Source organism: Accipiter gentilis, chromosome 10 (assembly GCF_929443795.1).
Source record: "Accipiter gentilis chromosome 10, bAccGen1.1, whole genome shotgun sequence".
In the NCBI taxonomy this organism is placed as follows: Eukaryota; Metazoa; Chordata; class Aves; order Accipitriformes; family Accipitridae; genus Astur; species Astur gentilis.
This window is the reverse complement of record NC_064889.1, coordinates 15,844,743-15,864,301: the sequence shown is the minus strand read 5'-3', so window position 1 is coordinate 15,864,301 and position 19,559 is coordinate 15,844,743. Positions and strand designations below refer to the sequence as shown.

The window sequence follows — 19,559 nt, the reverse complement described above, 5'->3', positions numbered from 1 at the left end:
ACAGTGTAAAAGAACCATATGAAAAATTCTGAAAAGAGCTCTCCACAGATGGGAAAAAGCCAGCACTGAATTGGTGGTGATGATCAATCTGCCTCCCATTTGTAATTCCACTTGAGAAGATGCATATTTTAGCTGTGCTTTGTGGCCACTTCACAAAAAAGTAGCATAACATTACTGAATTCCCCTCCCTCTCCGGGGACAGCAAACGTGTTTGTGAGCATGTAGGAAATGCAGGGTTTTAAAAGGCAACAGATTCTTTTGGCAAAGTTTTATTTTTGCTGCCTGTGCAGATTATTATTTATTGTTAGCCTTTTACACCAGCAGCATTTCTGAGGTAAAAAAATGCATCTAGATATCTCACTGGAGAACAGTGAGACATGCCACTTTCGTAAGGGTGAAGGACAAGCCTTTTATACAGCCATCAAAAATGCTAACAGGAAAACACTACTGAATTTTGCCTTTTTTTTTGGGGGGGGTGTTCAAATTCCAGAATCAGCAAGTCTTGACAAAGATAAACAGTTTCAGTAAAAAGGAGTAAATAAGTTGATAATAAAAATATTCCTCTAAAGAATCAGTGGGGGGTTATAGAGTCAGATTCTTGGTAAAATAGGAAATGAAGGAGGAGGGATGAGTAGAGGTGGAGGAAGGATAAATTAACAATAAATAAATAAAGCTTCTGTAGCAAAACAGCATCTGTTGAATCAGAAAAGTCTCTGCCAAGCAGCCCAAACCACACTACTTCACAGTATCTATTTTTTCCTCCTGTTAGTCATGGTCTGCAGGAGTTTTATAATCATGGAATGATACAGCTGTAAAAGACCAATGCCCCCCCAACTTTTCAGTTAATGTTATTAATAGAAACTATAAAGATCGATATTAATTTTTATCTTATATACTTTTCAGTAGATCCAAACTAGCACAAAACAAGTCAAAAAGCACACACTCACAATAGAGGATATGACTAAGCCACACCAAGTAGGTAAGAGACCAAAAGTCAGCAATATTGCTAAATCAAAATGGTATTTACATGTAAATGTTTTATCTTGCATGTAAACTATTTGTCTAAGCACCAGTAAAATCAGCCAGGCCTACACAGACATCTCACATTAACACTAAGTATTTTCCTTCTCAGGGCTGTACTGAAGAAGCAAATCACAGACACTGCAAATTTGAGGAATAAAACGGCAAACTGGTGAAGAACAGCACAATAAGAAAGTACGCACTTTTTATCATTTTACAGACATATCTATGTGTGGTTTAAAATAAAAGGTTTTACTCCACATTCTGCCAACCTTTCCCCAAATTCTTTGGATCCCACTCTGCTGAAAATTCCCAAGAAGCTTGAGTTAAGGCTGTGGGAATGGCATCAGCTTTTTTTTAAAAACACCTTGTGCCTGGTACACTGCCAATGTGGATTGGCAATGTCTTATACCCCTCAGTCACAGCTGAGATGTCATAAATGAATCTGAAGAATTCAGTTGTAAGCTTGAAGTTCAGAAAATAATAATTAAAAAAAAAATCTGTTTCAGACAAGAATGTGTATTTACTTGGCTTTCTGCATATTCTAATAAGATTCATATCTGTTGAGGTGGGGCGGACGAAATACAGGAAGAAAATATTCCAGTCTGAAAATGGAAAGCTTTGGTGCATCCATGCTTTTTAAAATACTTCTAGCTTAAAACATTTGTTTTCAGGTCACTTTTCCTGCCCATGACAACCTCTTTTATAAACAAATTTAATGAAAAGACTCTCAGATCCATAGAAAAGCTTAGCTATAGTCAAAATAAGAGAATAACAACAACGCAAACACCCTCAAATTACAGTGTTAAGAGAACACTTACTACCTGGAAATTTTACGTAAATATTTGATCTTTAAAAATCATGTTTCAGAATTGGTTTCATTTCCATTGATTTTACATATCAGAAGTAATGTCAATTAATGGAAATTTCTTATAAGCATTCTGTAAGTGGGGATCTTGTAGTATACAGTAAAAAAAAATTATTAACATTTAACACCCTCCAAGGAAGGACTTCAAAACATTTTACAAATACCAGAGGACTATATGTCAACACTACAAGTACTGAAAAGACCTTACCACTATTTTCTTGACTGTCCTTATCCTATACATGATGCAGCAAAGAAAACTATACTCCCTTGCCTTGTTTCAACTCTTGAGTTTTCACAGGCAGTCTGGTATGAAAAAGAATCAAAATGAATCAGAAGCTATGTGAGACTTCAAACCAAGCATTAAAAAAATGGTGCTGACAAAATAATCCAGCTCATTCACATCCTCTCCTCCACATGCTCTTCTACTTCCATTTCTGCTTCCAAAGGAAACTAGGAAGAAACACAGAAAAGTCTACACAGCATTCTGAACCAAACTAAAGTTAGAAAGGAGAAACCCTAATAGAAGCAGCAAAATCTTTAGATACCCTGCCCAAAGAACTTAGGTTGATATGATCAGGGCCAGGAGAAAAGTCACCTGAACCCCCAATTTGAGTTCTGCTGCCAAGTCACAATGTGGAAGGTTTTAAGCAGACCTGCAAAGTCTGTTCTTCAAGTTGTCTCACCTGTAAATGGTACTTATCTGGCACTAGGTTTATAAATGAAAAGTTTCAGATATATATTTGAGGAACACCTCTCTCATCAAGAGAGCTGTTTTACTCCCAGAATTGCCAAGTACAGTGTATTTACCTCCTGTGTAAAGTAAGAGAAGGAAACTGATGTCCAGCTTCTCATTTATACTGGAGACATTTATTTCCCTCACCCAGTCTGTGGAAACGAAGAACAAGCAAGCACTTAGCAAAAGCTGAGGTTCTTTTATTCTCATGGGTCTCAGGTAGTTGCACAAACAGGTGACTCCTTGCACCCACAAAACCATAATTTTTCTCAGGCATGGCAAAATGCCAGGCCTGGCTGTACTAAAACTCATTAGTTTAAGGTTCCTTTTTAATCTGGCTGTCTGAAAGATCAACTAAAGATTCCTCAAGTAGCATCAAAGAATTCTCCTGCCCACAGCTTTTCATGAGAAGAATCTTATTGCTCATTTGTCTTCTGTTGTAAAGCCTGACTTGACCCAGCTCTCCCCTCTTATACTATTGGAAGGACTACTCAAGAAGATTGCAAGGTACTTGAACTGTGCTGCTCACAACCTCCCTATAGACTTATTACGGCTTTCTCCATATATTTATAATGCAACACCATGCACAGAAAAACAGAGGGTTCTACCATGCACTATGTAAAGGATATTTATTTGTGATTGCTTAACCAACCCCAAATTGTTAAAGAAGAGTTTCAACTCAAAACAATGGCCATCTGAATTTTGCCAGGACCCGTCTGCTATCAAAGTATTCAATCTAATAAAGCATCCCAAAATCACTTACAGCCAAAGCTACTCTTCCATGCTCTAAATTTATCAAAGTACTGTGTACAGTTCAAATGTTGCATGTTTCTCTCTTCTTGGTAGTGCAGCAGCTGACTTTATGAAGGAGTGACAGGCTCTATTTCCCACAGAATAAGTTTCCAAATATTACTGTCTCAAACATGAAGAATTAGTTCCTAAGGTTAGTAGGGAGTCGAGAGATTGTATTCAGACCTAATTTGGGAACTACATGCTTTGGCACAGAAATATTGTGCTTCTCTGGTGACTCTGTCCTCATCAATTTTAATATTGAGGCTGCAGCTGAAGCCCTAGACTAACATAGAAAGAAGGGTAGGAAAGGAAACAAAGCAGATTCCAGTTAAACTTTGATTTCTCTTTTGGACTCCTGCTTTAAAATATAAGTGAAGTCTGTTGAAAGAAAGAAAAAAAAAATAAGGGGAAAAAAAGGGTGAATCTCCTAATATTACTAGTGCTTGAGAAAATGAAAGATTTTTAAAGCAAAAAGATAAAAGATGTGTGGCCAGAGACGAGAAAGGGGCTTGCTAGCCGCTGCTTGGTCTTTATTCTTCTCTGGGAAAATCTAGCTCCTATTTTTGTTTTTTCTTTCTACAAAGTGGAATCATTTGGACTATCACATGGTTTGCCCAGTGAATAGTTACAATCCTCTAGTAAATATTACCACATAGAAGCTGACTGTTGTTTTTACACATTATCAGTTGTGAGGAGCCTTGATCCTACTAAAGCCAGTAGAGCCAAATTACATTAATTAAGTGCACGGTTTTTAGAAAGTTAAAAGTGTACAGAACATTTACACATATAAAATATTTTAAGAGCTGTGTATGCTCATTTTAAATATGTATTGTATTTAGCAATAAAGCTGCTAATGGAAAATGAAATTAAAAATGGCTAGCTCTCAATTAAATCTTTCCATGGCTTGCTCCATCAGCAAGTTATTTATCCTGCTTTGCAGAGATTTTCCAAAATTATGTCATATTGTTATGTATGTGTAACAAAGCTGGGGAAAACCAGCTACATCAAGTTACTTTTTTGAATAATCCAGAGAAAAATGCTTAGAGATTCATGGCACATAACCAATTAGATTCTCTTCCCACTAGTAGCTGTTACTAAAAAAACCCAGATCTCAAATATTGCTGCTAGCAGTTCTTGCAGGTTCGCTCTATCTTCTTCTGCCAGTTAGTGGAGTTTTTGCTTTTTACAAATAATAGTGTTGCAACATCCTGAGTTAGCATCTTTATGCTGCTTGAGATGCAATCCAAAAATATCCCATAACAGAACATGAAAGCTATTGTTAAATCTTTTAAAATCTATGTTAATGCTCTTTCTGCTTACTCAGGTATAGTGTGTAGTAGATTACAGTTAACAATTATGTGGTCATAACAATCACCAACCTGTCCATCTCTACATCACCTATACAAACACCTTTGTGACTGCAGGCCAGACATCCCCAACTCTATCTTGGATTCAGCTATAGCAGGGTAGCTGCATTAGCCAAGGTCTCATTACAAACATTTACGTCGCCTGTTTTTTTGCAGGCTGCAGTAAGTTACTATGCCTGCCATGGGTATACCAGCCGGCAGTGCCCAAACTACATAAGTATGTTTGTTTGAGTTCTAATAGGGCTGCTGTTCAGACACCCCTTGCAAAACAACAGCAATTTATGGAACAACCTTCTAAGAAAGGCAAATATTTAATTTTCTTGAATAATTCAAAAATACAATCTTAAAAGGAAACATTTCCATAATGAAAGCAAACAAGCTGGAAAAGGCTGCTATTTAAAATAAAAGTTAAGCATTCAAAATCATTCTACTCATGAAACAAGTAACAGTTTTCTTTTCCACAAGAAGCAAAACTGATATGAGTAAATTCTGCCTGCTGCATTAACTCACAGACACAGAATATTTATTCAGAAAGACCAAATAGGTGCTAAAGGAGTACAAGGCAATCACAAATTAAAAAATGGTTACATTCTGGAAAGAAAAGGACAATCCATTTGCATGATTATCTGAAACAGAACTCTTGGCAATTAGCAAGGACGAGGTAGCAGAAAGCCAGTTGGCACAAGATTTAAGGAGTTATTTCCCATTCATTTAACTCAGTATCAGAAACTCTTCAAGGACACCTATCTATTCAGTCTTAACCTTCTAGAATTCTTGTCTTTTCCTTTTACAAATCTAAGCAGCCAAATGAGAAGATAATCCATGCATCATGTTTCTCTTCTATCCAAGGTTTCCATTCTTCTTAACTAAAACTTACACCCTGTGAGGACTTTTTTTCCTGCTAGTCTTGGTCTGAATCATTTTGGAGCCTTTTACATCCTAGACACCTGCAAACAGCAAGACATTTTGTATATTTTTGCAATTGTTTCCCTTCACTGAATTCAAGACAACAGGCTGAATGGGTAGAAATTTCTGCAAGACTCTGTAAACACACAGGATTGGCAGAGGTAGCTGTGTGCCTAGTTCAGAGACAGCAGCTGCCAGCTTAAGACAATCATAGGAACTTTTTAATAAGATGTGTTCTAAGGAGAGAAAAAAGACAAACCTTGCTTGGTTTGCAGTGCTTAGTCTTCCATATGTGCTGTTTTTGCCTGCCCTCTGATTTAAAGAAGATATATTACAGCTTTAGATGACTGCTTACATGAGGAACAGAGTAAAACAAATAGTTTAGAAACTCCTAATAGGCTTACATCTATTTGCATATAGGTAACTACGCAAAGTACTGGTGAGTACAAATATATTACAGAAATTAAAATAAATTTAAAAAACAGTCAAAAAGGAGCTAAATTCAGTGCATAGTTTATTTGCAACAAACTAGCTAACCAGCTCTAAATGTAATTACAACTGACAAATGAGAAAGAAACAAATCAGGAGTTCCTAATCCTGTGACAGAAAGTTCAATAGGGCACTACGTTTTAAAAATTGAGACCAATTACAATGAATATGCCTGTATTTTATTTAAATAAATAAACTATTTTCTCTGTATAAAAGTTGGAAAGGCTTAAGTTTATTAAAACATAAGCCACAGACATTACAGCAAGTAAGAAAAGTGGTGTCAAAGAACAAAGTCCAGATGAAATTTTGAATCTGCTGCATAGAAAATGATCCACCCACACTTAGCTGAGTCAGGAAAGAAAGGAAGCAGACACAGCTACTTATTTCTACTGAGAGTTCTTTGCTTTTCAGCATGCTCCACAATTTTTTCTTCTACATAAAGTCCCTTTCGCTTTCTTACTGCATTCATGTACTTGCGGGCCTGGTTCTCTGAGTCTGCCTTTTCCCCGAAGTGCAAATATTCTTCCTCAGTGGTTGGTACCCAGAATGGGTCACTTGAAATGATCTATAAAAACAAACAAACAAAAAAGTAAAGTAGTACAAAGGTTTATTAGTACATTTGAGGAATCAATCTCTGAAGTAGAGAAATATGAAAGTAGAGCAGATAAGAGTTTTCTGGAAAGACTGCAATTAACTATTTAAGCAGAAAACAAGAGTTAAGATACACTATGTAGCACTTGTCATAAGAAGCCCACACTAGCTTTTCAAATTCAGTTGCATTTATCTGCACACGCAATTTTAAAAACAAATTTAAGTGCCAGTCAGAAAACAATGGCAAATAACATTCAGAAAAGTCTCAGTTTTCAAGAAGGAATTTCTTATTTAGAATATTATGTCACTATGATTTTATTAGAATTTATAAGAACTGAAGGTTTCTGCTTATTTCTGTTCCTGACGTTCTTCAATCCCTATGAGTTTGACAGATGGTTTAAAAATCATTATTTCTGGTGCTAATTTATTTAGCAGAGCTGTTCTTGCAGCTTAATATCTCAGGGACCCTCCTCTAGAAGAGATTTCAGATCTAACATGATCAGAGAATAACTGGACATGTTTTTATCCTCAGTTCATCCTATATACCCCACACTTCTCACGCTACCATAGACAGTATGTCAAAGATGTAGTTATCTTACAGTCTTTAAAACCTTTCCTCATTTTATCCTGCACAGCAAAGCTACAACATTTTTAATTCCCCAAGAAAGTCAGAAGATATATTTACCCTCTACCTTTGGACTATGTACATTTCACACAAATTCTAGGCTTAATCCTTAATTAGCTAGCCAAAGATAACAGTTTATTCCATTACTGTTAGTGACTCTCATATGACTTTAAGAAGTTTTAACTTTCCAAGTAAATGTTTTAAGACCTAAAGATAAAGGAGACCCCCCCACCCCCAATTCTAAGCTCCTAAGAATCCAACTCAGTTCTACTCATATGTTAAACTGTTGCAGGCATGAGAAATTACTAAGTCATCAAGTGTGATCATCAAATCTTAAGCTCATATAACATGTATGTGTAATCAAATCTGAGAAATGCTCCCTAGTGAACTGATGTCTGGGTGACCAACCAAAATTGTGTAGGGTTTTAGTCCTGAGATTTAACTTTCCATCCCATTAGTGGACAATTAGCCATAAAACGGGGTAAAAAATACTGTAGTTAATGAGCACTAAGGAACTTAGTGAAAAATAAAAAGGTCACCTTCCAAGAATGCTAAAAATGAGCATTAGGAAGGAATGAAATTGAACACATATATTACTCAGGTTCTGTGGCAAATTTCAAAAATACTTTTTTCACTTAAATGATTGCAGATTTCCTCACAAGATGCAGTTACAGGTAATATATTTTTACTAAAAAACCCAAAGGTAATACTATATCCATTTCTTAAACAAAATCCTCATGGAAAAAGGAGTGCAGACAAGTATTAGTTATTGTAAGAATCGTGATAGTTGTAACAATAATTGAAGACATCAATCTATAATAATTTCTGAAATATATAATACTAGCCCTAACATTAATAACTGACAAGGAGGGAACAAACTTCCCTAAACTACCAATTTTAGCTTAGTGTTATAAACCTTTTCTTCCGACAAATACTTTTAATTGCCATATAGATATTTCAAACTAAGCAAAATTTCCTAATGCTTATTTAAGTTACACAAACTAGCAAGAACAGGAATTAAAAAATGATGGCTTAAGATGGACAATTTTCCCCAGAAACATCAACAACTGTGAAGTCCTAATTTAATACCTCACCTTAAATAACACCTAACACAATCAAACACATTACACTTTATGGGTAGTTAGGAAAATGACTATGGCAGAAGATTACTATTTTGTATTAGGTTAACATTGTAGGTTCAATGCTGGTAAATTAAGTGGAATATTACTTGTGCTGAAAGTAACATCAATTGTTTAGGTGGGAAATGACTATGCACAGGGTTGTCTGGCTGAAAACGAAAAGCAAGCACAGCTCATAAATGAAGGGTACGAAACTCAGCTTTCCAAATGTTTCTACATTTATTTTTAACATGAAAGTAAGAAGGACTGTCTAACCATAGAAGAATCTGCCTGAGTCATACCCATTCTAATGTCTTGTATAGGGCCTTGTAACCAATGCCTAGAAACCTAAAGTTTACATCAATACAAAAAGAATGGTCCTCACTCGTGGAGAGCTTGAAAATTTTACCATTCTTTCATACGTTAGAGATAAAGAAAAGAGGCAGTGAAGACTACTGGGGTTTTTCCAACTTTTGGGCAAAAATTGCATGCTGACTTGATGAAGTTGTTCATACTGAACATCTTAATGACAGAAAAACACCATGGACTTCCCCATTCAAATCTGCCTAAAGAGCTGAACAAACAAAAATTTCAAAGTCCAAGAACACATGAATAAGAAAAGGTGATTCATGCTCAATGGATTGGCTCCAGAGAGTACTGCTGTGGGAGATTATACAGCTACAAACTATGATAACTTTAAAGGCTGTTACTATCCCCTTTGATGAAGTTTTTTTTACATTAGCAAGAAATCCAACACCCAGAAGTTATGCCCAGAGAAAAACAGTGAAACAGTGGTTCTTGAAGAATGAATACAACAGAGGAGTCCAAAAGTATACAAAATTGAACTTAGCGATCTAATCTACCTGTAAATATTTAAATACTGCAGTGATGGGTGCTTTAAAAAATCCTCAGGTTTGACAGACTGGCTCTTTCAATAATTTCTTAAAGACTTGTTCTACTCCTGTTAACTTTAGTTTTGCACTGGATACTTCTTCTACTGATAATAATTCTTTATGCTTCAACAGGTATCTCTAGCTCTCAGGAAAGCCAACATAACAAGAGGCCGAAATGTATGTACTATTTAGTATTTAGCAGCCAGCAAGGGTAAACTGCAAACTTATTGCAGCACGGGGCTACAGAATCCTGAGTGAACCTTGTACTGCTACATGATGCAGAACAGCACTGTAAAGGGACATAAATTGGGTTTTAAAAGCCACCTCAGGAGCTAGCTTTGCTTCTCAACCTGTCTAAATAATTCAGGCACTACATACTGCTTCTAGAACGAGTTATGATGGCATCTGAAAATTTCTGTTAGAGGATCATGCCTATCTGAATGGTGTGGACACACTGCAAAAGATGAGGTTAATTAAAACACACTATTGTATTATCACACCATGGTAAGTAATGAGAAAGAGGAAGTCAGTTCTACTGAGTCAGCTGGAACTTGGGGCATCAGCTGTGCATCTCCTTTAAGAAGTTAGCAAATAGCCATGTTAATGTAACCCTAATATAACTGCACAGAGGTGTTACTGACACAGTGATACAAAAAAAAGTCAGAAGTTTTCTTTTTTAAAAGTTCTGATTCTCTAAGTGAAGGTGAGGGCACAGCCTAGACTGTCCCTCTTCTATTCACATCATATTAATGAATCAGAGTAAATGCATATAGCAGATGGCATCCATCATTCCCCATACTGTTAATACAGTGCAAGCAAGCAAAAGGAAAAAACCCAAAACATTTCCGTATAATGCTCCAAAAGCATTGTCATCAATTTGCTTACAATAGTAGTTGTCAGAATGGTGGGTCTGGGTTTCCTGGAATCAGAGCTGAGAAGCTTTTTAGCCCCTGAGCTATTGTTTGTATTCATGGGAACCGCATAGGGATGACTCTGGAATCTGTGACAGAAATTGAGGTTTTGTCTGGATAAAGTCCTAAATGATTAATTAGATTCTAAATGGACTGATCCTTCTGGAATACAATGTAACCATTTAACAGAGGGGATGTACTGTGGATCCTGGAAGATTCACAGGATCAAAGCAGAAAAAGACACCCACAAATGTTATTCTATGTTGCATGTCATCTCTTTAACCACGTACTATTTTTTCAGTACAAAACTAAACCATATAGCCTAAGATTAATTTTAGAAACAGAAATATGATAGCATCTTAACAGTGCTTTTTCAAAAAGTTACACTCCTAAACAAAAACTTCTATCAAAATGGAACTGGAAATTCAAAATAATATGCCTTTCACAGCCAAAAAAAACCTTTAAGTGACTCAGTTAACCTTCTACCAAAGGTCTTTTGTCCGCCTTTCTCTCATTCTGCCTGTGTGCCATGTGTGTCTGGGAACCACTGAGCAGAGTGACAAGAAAATTATCACAGCCAAACTGTTTGTACCCCCAGCGTAATGTCAAGAGGAACCAATATCAGGAGAAAGACAATGCAAAACTAATGACGTAATGGTAAAGTACATTTTAAAATACCACCACACTGTGTGTGATTTGATAACTAGGAAATTCAGTGTACCTTTTCTTCGGGAACTTTTGCTAGGACTTGGGAATTTTTCTTCATAACAGCATAAACTAGCCACTGGCCTATGCTTATTTATTATTAAACACCAGAATAATCTGATGGGGACAACAGCAGCCTTGACTCCAAATAGCCCAGAACAAAGACATGATTACTCCTCCAAAGCATGCATGACAAAGCAGCAAGACAGCTACTGCTTCCTAGTTAACACAACCAAATATTTCTACACTACAGCCCCATGGTGGTTCTGAAAACAATTTCTTTCAAAAAGTGAATTATAAGTCAAGGTTTGTGTAGTGGATCACTGGACTAGCATTTACTCTATTAGAGAAAAAGTATTTTCTCTAAATGCAGCCATACAAAATGCAATACAGTAAAATGAATTAGTGCACAGCAGCTGATACAATTCTTAAATCTGTTATTGCAAATGCAATTCTTAAGTGATGGAAGTGTTCCTTAATAGTATTGTTTAACAATATGTTAATCTACTTTATAAAAGTCTTGGATGATAGAATTTGTTTAAAGTATGACTATAAATAAATCACTAGAATGGCATTACACTTAAAAGAAAAGAAACAGTCAAATACATGCTGAAGAGTGTGTTCCATAGCTCACTGCAGAACTATGAGCCCACTCTAGGTATAAATAAAACACTGTTTATAACGAAGTCAGCTGGGATTAGGTATTTCAAAAGAAGTGAACAGATTACTTAAAATACTGTAAGTGCAAGGGTGTTCTTGAGAAAAAGAAATCATTCTAAAGCAAGATGTTTCATTAAATGTCACAACTATTCAAACCAACACACCCAAACAATGAAGTCTCATAAGACTTGTTTAGTAACCGCATGCAGGGTAGCATAGGCAAAACAGCTGTCATTTTCTTTTAGCCTAACAACTTCCACATTAATTATTCAAACAATAAATGCCTGTATCTTTATCAGAGACATAATCTGAATACCTGTAATAAATAATCCATAAAAATACAAACACTATGAGTGTAACTATGTTAATGCTGGGAGACAATACAATGTGTACTAAATTCTGCAAATGATTATATAAGCTAATCAAACTTTTCAGTAAGATTTGCGTTTGAACAGATCACTTCCAATTCAAGAGGAATTGGAATTTTAAGCTTCAATTTGAGGATGATTTATTATTTGCATTTCAGTGGCACCCAGATGGCTCCAATAGTGATCTGTGTCCCATTGTCTAGTGTATTTCACAGAATGATGGTATGAAGCAGTCTCTGCCCAAGGCAGCCTAATTATGCAAAACAAGGTTGAGGGAAGCATCAAAAGCAAACAGAAGGGATCTGCCTAGTTCATCCAAAAGGTCAGACAAATCCGGGAACACAGCCATGTTCCTAGTAGCATTTCCCCTACTGGTCCTTACTGCCTGATGAGGACAAAAAATTTATTTTGAGCCAAGTATCATCAGTATGGAAAATTCTTTAGTTCGACCATGAATAGAAAAAGCAGTCTTGCACTGTCCAATAAAGATCTTAAGACCAGCAAGCAACATTATGGCCCTCATGAACTGCTTAGTAAGAAATCCCAAGAACCACTAAATTCAGTATGATTGAGCACTACCACAAGCAGCCCTTAGCATGCCAAGAAAAACATTATGCCAGAAGTTGTTCTTCAAAAAAAAATTTCAGAAGAACTCTTACGCACAATTTCAAAGATGACACAGGCTTTGGTGTATCACAAGCCTTTCTACCTTAGAAAAATTGATGCTAGAAAGATACTTCAAGAACATTCACAGTTCAAATAGTGCCCATCACTTAGCAATGACATAGACGATGCAACTAAAAGGGTACAGCTGATATGCATGTCTTAGATGTCTGAAGCAGCCCCATCAAATGGAAATTACCTCTACCTTTCAGGTAAAATGATAGAACTTTGCAGAGTTTTACGTGAAATGTAACCTTGAAAAAGTGTTACCTGCTGGGTAACAAAAGTGGATAGAGGCTAATTTCTTGACTACACTCCTGTGACCTCAGATCCAGAAAGACCCATTATCTCAGTAAATAAGCCCTTCCTTGAGTTTCACACACAGTGTAATGCAAAGGTACCCAAGTGTCTGGCTAATTCCTGTATTTAACCCAACCAGCTACAGAGTCTGGAAAGCAGTGCTGGCAGCATGGCAGCCCAACACATACCATGCTCGTGCCTGTACTGACAGGTAGATTTCCAAGTCATTCCTTACTTCCATGTGAAAGAAAATATAGATCCTAGAGCAGTGTTGCAAGATGACATTTGGCAACTTTAAAAGCAATCTCCACATCAACAGCTGCCTTCCATCAACTCCAGGTAAAACAGCTTGATGCTAGCATATGACTAGGAGCTCCCATAACCTGTAATGTAGAGCAGGCCGAATACCATTTTTTAAGCGATTTCTGTACTACAGCGCTGAAATACTTTTGCTCAGCAATATATAATTGAAGAATAGGTAAAAACTTACTAATTTTGCCATTCTGCTTTCAAAGCAGCCAGGATCTCAGCCTGTCCTTGAAAGAAACCACAACTTAAAATCTCAAGGAAAGGTTCTGCAAGTTTCTGTCATTTCTTGGTTGTTGTTTAACCAACTATGGGGTCTTACTGGTTTTATTCAGTGAAAAACCCTTTCATAACAGGTATCTTATTCCTCTGTAAACCCTTACAGGCCCCAAATGCTTCCTATTCAGAAAGAAAGAGAATATTCTCTCTGCAGATGCAAATTCTCCATTTTGCTGTGCCCATTCCACCACAGTGGAAAGCAGATATCACCTCCTTTCCTGCTTAGGCGTACTGAGTGACTGTGGGAAGTGCTGAGCACCTGAAACACTTACACAGAACATCATGCTGGGGATGAGGATTAAGCAGCAGAGGGTGAGAGGAGAAATATCTACAATATGCTAAAGAATTTTACAGAAGCACCTACACAAACATTCTCAAAATAAAACCAAGTCACACTTATTTTGTTAAAACACAAACTTTCACATTGCATCAAATACTTTGTGTAACAGCTTGCCTATTTTACAAATAGCTAATCTCTATACCACATCCTGAAAGAAAAAAAAAACAACAACCACTAATTTTCAGCCTCCCTTTTTACCAGTTGTTTGACTACCTTGTAGCCAAATTTTGGCTTCACAGAATGCTGCCACTTTGCATCACTTTAGACCAACTTCTGTGTCAAAGAAATAAACATAATATATCTTCTTCTCAAGATTATTATATCTACTTTTATACAGGCATTTAAAAGAAAGCATGAAAACAGACTGCTCTCTTCATAACCAACTTGGGAAAAACCTCCCAATTTTATTTCTCTCTGTATTCCTTCAGAGTATTTTCTCTCAACAGCTCCGGATTGTATATTACAATGTTTGGCAAAAATACAACTGGGGAAAAAAAAAAAAAAAAAAAAGAGAGGAAGCAAGAGAGATGGAAGTTATAAACCCAACAGTAAAGTTCACTTATTTTGTATCCATAGCCATCTTCCAAAAGCTTCAAAAATCCAAAAAAGTATCAGATTCATAGCTTTTTGTTTTCTTTCAGAGAGAGGAGGTTTAAGGGGATACAGAATAACCTGTAGTCAACCTTCAGATGTTTAATGTACAGAGATGCATTAGGAGCGTAGATTCCCTACAAGTAAAATGAACATCCAACAGTATTTCATAATTCAGAGATCCCATTCACAATATATAAAGGGGATGGCCAAGGCTTCAAAATGCCTGAAGTCAGATATGAGGAACTCCTCTTCCAATAAATATTGCAATAATGAACATTTACACATTTAGTTATAAAATAAACTCACAGAAGTTTATTTTGGCTCAAGAGCATCACGCTTGTTTGCGTCTCAATCAGTGACAGCTGAGCTTTAGCCTTGACTTCAGTCAGTAGCTACAAACAGGAATTTGGGAATTTGAAAGAAAAAAAGGAGACGTGTGGCTCTACTGCTGCATTTTTTCCTATTACTTAAGAAACATGTATTGGAAGGGAAGATTAAAGCCACACCACTACCACTTTTATTTACTATTTTAATTAGCTTCAGATATCCTGGGCAATACAATGAACTTTCCTGTCCTGGTTTCAGCTGGGATAAACTGTCTTCCTAGTAGCTGGTACGGTGCTGTGTTTTGAGTTCAGTATGCGAAGAATGTTGATAACACACTGATGTTTTCAGATGTTGCTAAGTAGTGTTTAGACTAAGTCAAGGATTTTTCAGCTTTTCATGCCCAGCCAACGAGAAAGCTGGAGGGCCACAAGAAGTTGGCACAGGACACAGCCAGGGCAGCTGACCCAAACTGGCCAATGGTGTATTCCATACCATGGGACGTCCCATCTAGTATAGGAAGTGGGAAGTGTGTGTGTGTGGGGGGGCAGGGAATCGCCGCTCGGGGACTAGCTGGGTGTCGGTCGGCGGGTGGTGAGCAATTGCCCTGCGCATCATTTGTACATTCCAATCCTTTTATTACTACTGTTGTCATTTTATTAGTGTTATCATTATCATTATTAGTTTCTTCTTTTCTGTTCTATTAAACTGTTCTTATCTCAACCCAGGAGTCTTACTTTTTTTTCCCCCGATTTTCTCCCCCATCCCACTGGATGGGGGGGAGTGAGTGAGCGGCTGCGTGGTGCTTAGTTGCTGGCTGGGGTTAAACCACGACATTTCCATATTTGAAAGGTTCCAGGTTACTCCTAGAATTCATTTACATGCCTAAACTGTCACTGGCACAATGATGTATGTAAAGTTACAGTTCAAACCTAGTATAGATTCACAGATTCTTAGAGTCTCTCTCATTACCTTAGTCTGCTTCCTGTTTAATGCAGGCTTAACAATCTCATCCAGCAACTTCTACATTAAACCCTCATCTTCTGAATTGTAAAATGACTTACAGTTTGAAAGGAATAAATTAAAATTCAGAATATAAAACTTCCAGATTCAGAATGCCTCATATTCCTACGAATTATTATACGCAGTCCTTCTCTTACCTTTCTCCAGAGCCCTAAAGCATATTCTAGACACTATTCTACTTAGAAGGGATACTGAAAAAGAATTCAGATTAAACATGCGTTTACAGTTTGCCCATGCCCCCCAAAAGTGTGGCTAACAGCCGATCATTATGCAATTTAAAAGATGCAAGTTAATAGGAATACTATACATTTCACAACTTTACAACTAGTAGATGTCTGACAGTTTCTGCACTTGCTGCGAATTCAGTCAGCATCTGACTAGACCCACATACATTATTTTTTTCTATAACACAGACTTCCCAAATGGGATTGGAGCTCCATTATTCTAAGCATTGTGCAATCGCAAATACCTTCTGATTCAAAGAACCTTATGATTAAGATAAAATTACATGATTGAGTGAAAGATGTAACTGCAAGAATTGAGAGAACAAAGGAAACAGGCTCAGGCAAAAACATACACTAATTGAAGATGTATTATTAATTCAAGGATTAAAAAAATACAAGGAGTTTGTAATTATCCCAAAGTTATATATTTTAAACTAAGAATTCAGAAAAAAGTTTATCTTGAAATCTAAGAAAATATGGCCACGTAAACCCAATACATTTAACATTTGCCTAGGGGTATCATAAAAGAAAATACTTTGGTGACTTTTGAAATTTATTTGTTTAAACTGGGACCAAACTGAAATCTCCCACTAATGGTTATTTGGTGCCGTTCTCTACAGGCAGGAATAAATTGTATAAGCGTGACAGAAGAAATTAATAAAAATGGAGTATCTGACAAGATAGACCTCGATACATGTATTGCTCCATCCCCTGGGGCTGGAGCACTCTGAACTATACAAAATACATTCATTAACTGAAGAAAAAAAAATGGTAATTTCATTTCCACAGAGACTAAAATGGCTTCATTTAAATGTAGGCTCTATCATTGACCTTCCTGTGTTTATAGTCCACAGATCGTATTAATGAAATACAAGAATAATAAAAAAATTAATTCAAACCTCATTTCTTCAAACATACTTTATGCATGTGATTTCCATAAGACTGAATATTTAAAAGTTTAAAAATACCAAGAAGTGTCTATTCCACTATCTGTAAAATGGGGATAACAATACTAGAAGGAATCTGTGTAGATGAATACATGTCCCAGGTACTCAGCTAATGAGCTGAGCACAGTGAGAAAACACCACGAACACAGAATTCATGCCAATGTCATGGAAGGGTTTAAATAGTATGTAACTAAAGCAGCAACCATACACTCGGTAACATTGGAAAAGCAAAACAAAACTAAGTAGCTATCACACACCCTTTCCATTTTTAGCACTACGGAAAAAATAGCATAAGATTACACAGAGAGAGTTCACATCCTATTATCTTGCACAATGATAAATTAAATAATTGGGATTCAAATAAAATGCTGTTGTTTATCATGTATATACATTTACCATCATAACTCATCAGTAATGTAGCAATATCAAAGTCATGCCTAATACCTGATGAAACCCGATAGGGTTTTTTATTTATCTGGGGGTTTGGTTTTGTTTTGAACAGAATATAAAGAGGAAAAAGAAACAGATAAAAGCTCTACAAATTACTCATGTGATTTGAGACACAAAACTATTTTTTCTGGCTTCTCTGTCATACCACCACTACAGATTCTGAAAACTGTATTTATTTAGCAATTCTGCTGATGTGAGAGTAGCATGCACTCCCTGTGCCATCGCTGCACAGAGCCAACATTGCTAGTAGCTTAGTAAAAGGCTTATTTTGTCACAAAAATACGCGAGTATGACTTTCAATGTGACAAAAAAACCAACCCTCCCCACCAACAGGCTTGCCAAGTGGAAAGGTGACTGGCTTCATATTTTCTCCTACTACCGCTGCATTGTAATATACTAGCTGTAATTATAATCTCTCTTGAGGGTCAATTTTAGAAAATGTTGACAGTTGTTCAAATCTCCCTCTTCTATACATATCTATAATTTCATGTGAACATTTTCTTATGTGAAATTTGTAGTATCTGACAGAGTGAACATACACATTGAAGTTTGGGGATAGAAGGGAAGGTCAGAGAGGCAAGGGGTTTTTGTGTTTTTGCTTAGTACTGGAGCACACAGTAGCTACAAATCCTAAAGAAACTGGCACAAAACAATGGTTAGCTGGAATTAACATCGTTCTGACTGATAGTCCTTTAGGGCACTGATATCAGAGGCTGTTCAGACAAAAGACCAGTTAAGCCACAAAACCTCACCAGCTGCACTTCAGATGAGAACATCCAAAACTGACAAGACTATTGTATGCAATACTGCCAACACTCACTGGTTTGAGGTACCTAATCTGTTATTGGCTTACACCTAGATCCCTATATTCAAAAAGTTGTTGCTTTATCTATTTTTTTGTGTATATACCATCTATGGAGGATTGCCTTTTTTTTTTTTTTATTTTTCATTCAGTGTAGCTCTGTTCTTCCCTTCCGTGGCTCTCTGTGAAGTCAGACTTAGTTACAAGAAGATTAAATGAATCAGTAATGAGGGAGGAAAGGTAAGTCCCTGGTCCACTGCATTTTCTAACACCAGTAAGGTACCACTGCCAAGGAAAAAAAATATGTACTTTTCCAAGTGTGCTATTTCAACGATTCCCAACTCTTTTGATAGCACATGACTCGGCTGGTTTGCAGAGATCCTCCTTTTCCATTAGCATCCACATAAAATTCCTAAAGCAGTTAAAATTACTAACAAAGAAATACTGCCAGTGAAATATTTAACAGATACTACTACCTATTAGGACAATTTAGCTACAGGAAATGAGGAAGAATCCACACCATGTGAAAAAACAGCACATACATCAGACAGAGACAGTGGTAAATGAACCATAGCTGGCAACTGCATGGAGTATTACTGACCTCAAAAATCTGCAGTTGTTTGTACTCAAACACTTGACATTTGAGGTCACAAAATAAATCCAAAGATGAAACAAAACCAACCAAACAAAATACTTTCTAATCCATTTACAAGTTTCTATGGTCCTAACACCAAATAAAGGAACACCTGACTAAAGAGAAAATACCAACCAAACAAAAAACCCCACACCCAAACAGAAAAACCTAGACTTCAGTTATTCTAAAAATTTCACGTGAAAAGCTTATACCCACTAACTCTTGCCCTTGAACCCATGTTTAGCTCCTTCAGTGGAGTATTCCGAGAAGCCTACAATGCAGGTTTGTTTGTCTTGAACAAGGAACTCTGACTTACAGCTTTTTATATTTCTCCTTGAAGACCTACTATCCACATCATAGGAACAAAATACAGTGCACTGTCAGCTGATGACACTCCTTATCAGCTTTCCCACTTGCATATTTCCTTTATACCTTCATTTTCACTTCATTTCTTTAAGTGACAAAGATGACCAAAGGGAATGATTTTGAGGACACGTCTACTTAGTATCACCAGACTCAATTTTGAAAGAATGAAATCTATTCCCTTTGCCTTTAAGTATCAAAATATGCATTGGAATATATAAGAACAACAACAAAAAAACCTAGGTATCTGCTAGCGCCTTAAAG

General features: G+C 36.6%; 1 protein-coding gene across 2 annotated transcripts in view; it reads right to left on the bottom strand.

Moving 5' to 3' along the window:
- Window positions 1–5,226: 5,226 nt before the first annotated feature.
- The window catches only part of EFL1 (elongation factor like GTPase 1), an 82,578-nt gene continuing 68,245 nt past the window's right edge, over window positions 5,227–19,559 (bottom strand). For both annotated transcript variants that reach the window (XM_049812519.1, XM_049812520.1), the window contains exon 20: window positions 5,227–6,740. In XM_049812519.1, coding sequence (XP_049668476.1) covers window positions 6,552–6,740 — 189 coding nt within the window. In that variant the 3' untranslated portion in view covers window positions 5,227–6,551. The remainder of the gene's footprint in view (window positions 6,741–19,559) is intronic.